This window comes from Muntiacus reevesi, chromosome 7 (assembly GCF_963930625.1).
Source record: "Muntiacus reevesi chromosome 7, mMunRee1.1, whole genome shotgun sequence".
In the NCBI taxonomy this organism is placed as follows: Eukaryota; Metazoa; Chordata; class Mammalia; order Artiodactyla; family Cervidae; genus Muntiacus; species Muntiacus reevesi.
Genome location: NC_089255.1, coordinates 20,532,221 through 20,540,082, shown reverse-complemented (window position 1 = coordinate 20,540,082; position 7,862 = coordinate 20,532,221). Strand labels below are relative to the sequence as shown.

At 52.8% G+C, this 7,862-nt stretch overlaps 2 protein-coding genes across 3 annotated transcripts; one reads left to right on the top strand and one right to left on the bottom strand.

Annotated features, from left to right (window-relative positions):
- The first annotated feature begins 2,659 nt into the window (after positions 1-2,659).
- PSME1 (proteasome activator subunit 1) lies at positions 2,660-5,340 on the top strand. Its single transcript, XM_065940747.1, has 11 exons — positions 2,660-2,823; positions 3,372-3,404; positions 3,544-3,606; positions 3,717-3,827; positions 3,916-3,961; positions 4,079-4,176; positions 4,427-4,495; positions 4,578-4,645; positions 4,735-4,789; positions 4,865-4,951; positions 5,123-5,340. Exons 1-11 carry the CDS (start codon positions 2,785-2,787, stop codon positions 5,201-5,203), a joined length of 750 nt encoding a protein of 249 aa, XP_065796819.1. The 5' UTR covers positions 2,660-2,784; the 3' UTR covers positions 5,204-5,340.
- On the bottom strand, positions 5,339-7,732 carry EMC9 (ER membrane protein complex subunit 9). Of its 2 annotated transcripts, XM_065940750.1 has the most exons (5): positions 7,299-7,732; positions 7,081-7,157; positions 5,908-5,977; positions 5,723-5,817; positions 5,339-5,575 (listed from the first exon to the last, which is right to left on the bottom strand). In XM_065940750.1, the coding sequence occupies exons 1-5, from the start codon at positions 7,494-7,496 to the stop codon at positions 5,395-5,397; spliced, it is 621 nt and encodes a 206-aa protein (XP_065796822.1). In that variant the 5' UTR covers positions 7,497-7,732; the 3' UTR covers positions 5,339-5,394. The 2 variants fall into 2 exon arrangements, with proteins under 2 accessions (XP_065796822.1, XP_065796821.1); XM_065940749.1 differs by lacking the exons at positions 7,081-7,157; positions 7,299-7,732 and having other exon boundaries at positions 5,908-6,513.
- Between the last annotated feature and the right edge of the window lie 130 nt (positions 7,733-7,862).

Sequence of the window (7,862 nt, the reverse complement as noted above, 5' to 3'; positions counted from 1 at the left end):
GCTCCGGCTCTGCTCATCACTGGGTTGGCAGGACCTGTAGTGGGTGGGTAGAGTAAGAAGAGAATAATAGTCGCCAGGGTTCCCCAGTCATTCCTTGCTGTCACTGACCTTGAATGTCCTTATGCTTGACCCCTATCTCTCCCATTGTCCTTTCAGTCTCCTGGTCTCTGCAGACGTCAAGCTATCTAGGGCTCTGATGTCAAAGACTGGCACTGCCAGGGCTGGTAACTGTCCTCGGGGACGGGCAGCATTCCCACTAAGCAGTTGCTCCATCTCCAGCTTGGTTGATTTGTTTTTCCTGCCTCCAGCACTGAATCCCCCCTCACCATCCTCAGGGGCCCTTCTATCTGGGCACCCTACTCAGCCACCCTTTCTACCCTGTCTTTCCAAAGAGGTCTATATGTGCTCATTTTCTTAAAAGATGTTCATTGAGCCAAGCATAGTTCTTTGCCACGTGAATAAGAAAGACAAAGTTTTTGCTGTTTGGGGGCCTATGGGTTACTGCCTGATGATAAACTCACAAATAATAATACTATTGTGCTTACTCTGTGTCAGGCACCATTCTAAGTATCTATAAATTCTTTATATAAATTCACATATTTAGCCCTCACAACAACACCATGAGGTAGGAGTGTTCCCACTGTACATTTGTGAAAATGGAGGTACAGAGTTAAGTAAAGTTTTTCACAACTAGTAAATATTGGAGCTGGAATTATTAACCCAGGCAGTATGGATCCATTGTTTGTGCTCTAAAACAGAGATCATGGAGAAGGAACTGGCAACCCACTCCAGTATCCTTGCCTGGAAAATCTCATGGACAGAGAAGCCTGATGGGCTGCAGTCCATGGGGTCACAAAGACTTGGCCACAACTGAGCAACTAACACTTACTTACTTAACACAAAAAGACACATACATATTGAGAGTGTTAATAGCCTCTGTAGGCAGGTCAGAGGTGCCCAAGTGGCAGGAGCAATTAAAACTGCAATTGATGGCCTTTTTTTATTCCTTTTTTCCCTTAAAGTTCTGTGTTGTCATGACAATACCTGCTTCTGCCTGAACTTAACTTTATTTGAAATCTTGAGTTTACCAATGCATTTTTCTCATGGAAATGTCGTCCTTAAGATATGTTAATGTGTTTAAAAAAAAAAAAAAAAACCTCTGTATTTGTTTGGAAATCTGCCTTTCTTCAAGATTCTGATCAACTCTTTTATGGCCAGGCATGACTCAGCTTGTGCCAATGCTGTCTCAAAATGCATGTTGTCAGTGAGGTGCCCAGTGCAACTCTCTCAGCCTTGAGACGTTTCTTTTCTCTAATGAGGATTTGCTAGTAGGTATGTAATTCCATGCTAGAAACTAGCAAGAGGACACTCTTTCTGTCTCCTTCTGATATCTATGTCAGAAACTGTTTCTTGTGTCTTTTGTACTTTAATAAAACTTCATTACATAAAGAAAAATAAAAAAAAAAAAACAGAGATCAGCAAGCAACAGTCCTCCTGTGGCCAGTGTTTATATGGCCTGAGAGCTAAGAAATGATTTTACATTTTTTAATGACTGAAAAAAAAAAATATTTCATGACAGGTGAAAATTACATGAAATTGAAACGCCACTGTCCATAAATAAAATTTTAGGGTAACTAGCCACACTAATTCATTTAAGTGTATAGCCGGTTTCCTGCTACAACGGCAGAGTTGAGTAGTTGCTACAGGTCCTACAAAGCCTAAAATATTTACTATATGGTCTGACAGAAAAAGTTTGCCAACCCCTGCTGTAAGCCACACTATCCTCAAAAAAGAAACTAACTTCATAGAGATAGTGCTGTGAAGGTATAAAACAGGCTGCTTTCTAATAGACTCGGAGGGAGTTATGTTATAGGCAGAGTTCTTTCTGAAGAAGTGGTATCTAAGCTGAGAACAGAACGACGTCCTGAGGCAGGGTAGGTTGTGTCAGGCAAAGGGGTTGGCGAGAGCAAAGGCCTTGAGGCAGGAATGAACAACGCTGGCAGGTTTGACAAACAACTGAAAAGTCCAGGTATTTATAACTGAAAAGAGGGAGAAAACAGTGGAAGGCAAAGTCGAAGGGGAACAGGGTGCCAGACAGGCCTTTGGATTCTAAGGTCAACAGGAAGTTGAGAAAGTTTTCAGCAAGAGCAAGGTGGAATCCTGCTGCTGCGTGCTGAGTGGGTTACAGAGGAATGGAGTCCACGAGGGTCTTAAGAGAGCTGACCGGGTCCTGTGATGGGATGATGCCAGAGTCTGAACGTCACTGCGTAGGCCAGACGATGCCCGTGGAGCCAGGGGTCCACGCTGGCAGGGCAAAGGAAGGGAGGCCAAGTCTTGCTTCACCACCCAGAAAAGACCAGAGGCAGGTAAAGCTAATCACTGTCCCAGGCGGCGCAGGGAAGAAAGCCCGAGGTCTGGGGCAGTGGGCGGGAGGGGCGGGGAGTCCAGAGGCGGGCCCCGGCCTGGGGGTTGGGGAGGCGGGGCGTCAAGGGCAGGGCGGGGAGGGTGGGGCAGGTGGGCGGAGTCGTGAGCGGGGAATCGACAGACCGGCCGCGATGGGGATGCGGGGAGGAGAAACTGCGCCTCTCCGACTCTAGGGGGAGCCTCGGCTGGGCTGCCTGCCGGCACTCAGCTCCTCGCCTCTCTCTGGTCTGTCCCCGCCTCCTCTAGTACCTCCACTCCCACTACCCAGGAAGGCCGTGCGGGGAGCGAGCGCTGCTTTCACTTTCCCTTCCCCGTGCCCACTCCTCGCTCCGCGTGCGGCGCTAGGCCCCTACCCCGGCCATGGCCACGCTCAGGGTCCTGCCCGAAGCCCAAGCCAAGGTGAGCGCTGCGGGTTCGAGGAAGGGCCCATCAGGGAGGCGTGCCTCCGAGAGGCTGAAGGAGTCCGTGACCCGCCCCCCAGCCCCTCGAGTAGGGGTCAGTCATCCGAACACTCGTGGGCCCCCTGCCCAGAGCACCTGAGCCCGGGGAGCCCCGCCAGGTCTGCCTGCGGGAGGAGAGGCGAGGCGGCCGAGGTTCAGCGGGGTGCGGTGAAGCGGAGCCCTGGCGTGGAAGGGAAATCTGCTGGCCCGGAGCCCAGGCCCACACACAGACCGGGATCGGGCCCTGCCCTACCACTATGGGAGGCCCTGCGCCCATTCCACAGGGCACTCCGACCCTGCCCCAGTCGCAGCAGCTCTCTTACATCCCTCCTCCCACTGCCCACCGAGGGATCTGTTCCCACTTGAACCCTTCACCCTTCACCTCCAGGAATGTTATTCCCCAAATCCGGCCCCACCCCCCCCAAGTCAGACCCCATGCAACCCTAAGGGTTCTCCAATAAACTGGCCATGAAGCCAGATGTCTGAAGGGCTGCCTGTTTCCCACAGGTGGATGTGTTCCGTGAAGACCTATGTACTAAGGTAAGACCTGCATGGTCATCACCCCACCCCTCCCCAAGCCGGCTGCTCAGCCCTACTTTGCTAGGCGCCCCTCCTTCACTGCCTAGGAAGGGAATTTGATTCTGAACCCCATCCTCCCTTACCATTACTCTACACACAGACAGAGAACCTGCTCGGGAGCTATTTTCCCAAGAAGATTTCTGAGTTGGATGCATTTTTAAAGGTACTGGGGCTGGGCAGGGAGTAGAGGCCAAAGGGAGAGCTTCAGGGGCTGTGAGAGTGAGGAGGCGAGAGCTCGCCCCTGCCTCCAGCCCTTCTCCCACCCTGCACCAGGAGCCAGCTCTCAATGAAGCCAACCTGAGCAATCTGAAGGCCCCGTTGGACATCCCAGTGCCTGATCCAGTCAAGGAGAAAGAGAAGGAGGAGCGGAGGAAACAGCAGGAGGCAAGCTGGGAAGACCTGGGAGGAGGGACCCAACCTGGGGAAAAATCAGCCTCAGGCCTGACTCCCAAGAGCCTCCCTTTCCCTGCAGAAGGAAGACAAGGATGAAAAGAAGAAAGGGGAAGATGAAGACAAAGGTATCGCTATGGTGGAAGGGACTTGTGTCTCACTTCCCAGGAGCTCCTTCCTAAGGATGCATTTTCCTTGCCTGGCACAGTCCCAGTCATGTGATTGACCCAGTGCCCACCTCCTAGGTCCTCCATGTGGCCCAGTGAGCTGCAATGAGAAGATTGTGGTCCTCCTGCAGCGCGTAAAGCCCGAGATCAAGGATGTCATTGAGAAGCTCAACCTGGTGAGCCCTCCCACTTCCATCCACACACTTCAGGTCAAACCCTTTGTCCTCCTTTGTCCCTACCAGTTGGGCATGGCACCTGCCAGGTCTTAGCAGGAGAAGGCACAGCAAGTAAAGCCAGAATTCCAGGCCATGGCATTCAGGACAGACCTGACACACTCCCATTCACTGTGGGCAAGGAAACAAAGGACAGGAAACTGGGAATTGGGTTTGGGATTGATGGGGCTTCATTGTCATTCCCTCCTCCCAGGTCACCACCTGGTTGCAGCTGCAGATACCTCGGATTGAGGATGGGAATAATTTTGGAGTGGCTGTCCAGGTGAGAGCACTGCCCCACTCCTCTGCCATCCTTATCTCTCCAGTCCTTGCTGCTTTCTACTTCCCCTCCTTTCTTTCCCCAGGAGAAGGTGTTTGAGCTGATGACTGCCCTTCACACCAAACTGGAAGGCTTCCACACTCAAATTTCCAAGTGAGTCATTGCCCACTGGTCTGCCTCTGTCAGAGACTGAGGCCTCTGCTCCCTCCTCTTCCTGCTCCATACCCTTCTACTTCCCACAGGTATTTCTCTGAGCGCGGTGATGCTGTAACCAAAGCAGCCAAGCAGCCCCACGTGGTAGGTGAGGCCTCAGTCTGGGTGCGAGACTGGAGGGACACCCTTGAAGTCAGGCCTGATCTGAGTCTCCCGTAGGGTGATTATCGGCAACTGGTGCACGAGCTGGATGAGGCAGAGTACCGGGATATTCGGCTGATGGTCATGGAGATCCGCAATGCTTATGTGAGGAGGCGAGGGTGGGGGTGGGCTGAGGCAGCTTTCCCAAGCCACCCACTCCCTGACCCTGCGGGCTGGGGTGAAGGGTTACAAAGTTCGACCTCTCCACAAGGCTAGAAATGGGGTACAGAGCCACTGGGGCTGGTGGCTGACTCCCACTCCTCCCTGGCCCCATAGGCTGTGTTATATGACATCATCCTGAAGAACTTCGAGAAGCTCAAGAAGCCCAGAGGAGAAACAAAGGGAATGATCTATTGAGACCCTCCTCTCATTCTGTGATGGCTCCAGCAGAGACCTTCTGACTTTTACAGGGGACTCCAGACTTTCCCCACCTCCTGCCTGTTGGTTTCTCCCTCACCTTGCCTCCCAGGCACAATAAATATAGTCATACCATTGCCCAACAGCCCAAGTCTCTTTATTGGATCCTGAGCCTCCCCTCTGGCTCTGGCTCAGGTATTTCCATTTGTGGGACCAACCCACTGGGTGATTTGGGCGTTGAGCTGCTGGTTGGTCCAATCCTCTCGGATGTCGTCAAGGTGGCAGTCAAAGTCCACAAGGTGCTGGTGGGCCCGGCCCTCTAGTAATGCTCCCACCATCTTTCGTGACTCTTCCCAGTCCCTCCACATTACTCTGAAATAATAACCCCATGGCAGTCAAACTCAGCGGGAGTGGGGCCAGGTTAGGGTCTAGAGAAGGACCCCTGGGACAGAACCAACAACAGAGGAGGCTCAGGAGCTGTGGGCTTCCAAGAAGAGGTGGAAGAATTGGGGCACTCACAAGTTCTTGTCCTTGGGGACCCAGCGGAGACCATGGCTCTCCAGGACGATAACTGGGGGCACGTGAGGCTGGGGTACCAGTTTCTGATTATCCAACTGTGTGGACAAGGAAGGGCTGGTGAGGGTTTCAAGGGTTCCCCCTTCCTACTTTCTTTCCAACTCCCCACTCCGAAACCCAAGCCTCACCATAATAAGTACTGCATCAGGGAAGAATTCAGCAATCCGCCCAGCGATTTTCAAGGCCAGGGGCCCAGGGCTGTGTAGAAGGAAGATCAGAGGAGTGAGGAGCATACTGTGGGCAGACTGCATCCATCTGAGCTGGGCCTCCCAGGTCTCAAAGATGTGGATGCGGTGATGGCCTTTCCCTGTATCTGGCCTGGGGGCACCAGGCCTGCTTGATGCTTCATGTATGACTGCCTGATGCTTGAGTGCTGTGGGAAACAGGTGTTCAGACACTGCTGGTGAGAGTGGAAATCTAAGATGGTCTTTTTGGAGAGTAATTTGGCATAACCTTCCAAACTTATATTGTATACTATACATACGCTGACCCAGAAATTCTACTTATAAATTATTTACTGTATTAATAGGACAGTGTCTGTAATAACAAAAAAAAAAAAAGAAACAACCTCAATGTTTAATGTAAAGCATTAAATAAATTATGGTACACCCATATTTGTACTATATAGCTGTTATGGTAAGGTAGCTATTAGTGTAGAGATGGAAAGATGTCAGATATTTATTAAGGAGGGAGAATCAAATTACAAAACAGTAGAGTGTGATCCGAATACTTGATTATAACTAGATAGCTTTTTCTATATATAGTTGACCCTTGAACAATGATGGGGTTAGGGGCACAGAGCCTCCAGCAGCTGAAAATCTGCAGATAACTTTACAGTGGGCCTTCCCTATTCTGGATTCCACATTGGAATTCAACCAACCTTGGGTCCTGCAGTACTGCAGTACTTATTCAGTGAAAACTTTTTGCCTGTTTGTGGCCCCAGGTAGTTCAAGCCTGTGCCGTTAAATGATGAACTGTATACAGAAAAAGAAACTTCCTTTAAAGAAAGTTTCCAGTTGAGCTTCCTTTGTGTTTTCCGCACTTGTTGGGGCAGGGCGGGTGGGAGGGGGGGAATCTCAGTTACAGCAGGTGTCAGCCTGATAGTGTCCTACCCACCCCCACCTAGCTCCTCCAGAAAAATACGTTTCTTTATATTTCCTCACTGCGCACGCAGCCTAGTGCCTGCTTTACAGTGCCTAAGCCTTGGATGAAGGGAAGATGAAAGGAATGACCAAGAAAGGTTCTCTTGACACCCCCCACCCCATAACCCTTAGCCTTCTGCCTCTGGCTACCCCACTCACCTCTGGTCGTCCAAAGCTGCATTGGCATGGTAGTACCCTGCCACTACCAGCCCGGCCTGCGCGCCCCACACATCCACCTGCCATGGGAGAGGGGCCATCAGTAACTAAATCTGCCGCCCGCCCTGTGGGTGCGCATTACTGCCAAGAGACCAGGGATGGGCTTGGGCTAGGGGTGCGAGGGGATTTCACGGTGGTCGGTGGGCGTCCGGCGGCGGCACCTGGTTGAGTGCGACCTCCAGCATGACAGACAGGGCCAGGTGGCTGTGGAACAGGGGCACACAGTCGGTGAGGCACAGGCATTCTCCCGACCGCGGCGCCGGCGCCAGCAACAGCCCGTTGACAGCGGCGTGCGGATACCGGGCGGCGTGCAGGCTCATCTTCACGTAGGCCCGGGCCGAGATCTCCACCTCCCCCATGGCGAGCGAGCGGAGCCCCAGCTCGCGTCCGCGAAGCCCCCTCCAGAGCCCTCCTGGGCCCTTCCCGGTGCCCCCTCACTTAGGTTCGACGGTGACGCTGACCCGACTCGAAGGCAGCCAGTCAGCTCAGGCCGACCTCGGCCCGGAGCCCGGCCCCCACCTGGCCCGGAATGAAGGCGGCCGAAACGGCATGTTGCAGCACCGAGCTCCGCCTCTCCCGCCCCCAAGCGGCGCAGTCTCCCACACGCAGAAGCCGGGCTCGGAGTCCGAGCCGCTTCTGGAGTCACGCCCACATGGTCCTCTTTGATAGGCTTAGAGGATCTCGTTTTGCCCACTCACCGGCAGCATCCAACCCTGCCCCGCCTT

What these genes read in the sequence shown, in the direction of transcription:
- PSME1 (XM_065940747.1), top strand. Translation starts at nt 2,785, where the DNA reads ATGGCCACGCTCAGGGTCCTGCCCGAAGCCCAAGCCAAG. An exon ending in AGCGGAGGAAACAGCAGGAG is followed by an intron (nt 3,828 to 3,915) that starts GCAAGCTGGGAA and finishes CTTTCCCTGCAG; the next exon opens with AAGGAAGACAAGGATGAAAA. An exon ending in TCATTGAGAAGCTCAACCTG is followed by an intron (nt 4,177 to 4,426) that starts GTGAGCCCTCCC and finishes CCCTCCTCCCAG; the next exon opens with GTCACCACCTGGTTGCAGCT.
- EMC9 (XM_065940749.1), bottom strand. Translation starts at nt 6,261, where the DNA reads ATGTATAGTATACAATATAAGTTTGGAAGGTTATGCCAAATTACTCTC. An exon ending in CTGATGCAGTACTTATTATG is followed by an intron (nt 5,818 to 5,907) that starts GTGAGGCTTGGG and finishes TTGTCCACACAG; the next exon opens with TTGGATAATCAGAAACTGGT. An exon ending in GTCCCCAAGGACAAGAACTT is followed by an intron (nt 5,576 to 5,722) that starts GTGAGTGCCCCA and finishes TTATTATTTCAG; the next exon opens with AGTAATGTGGAGGGACTGGG.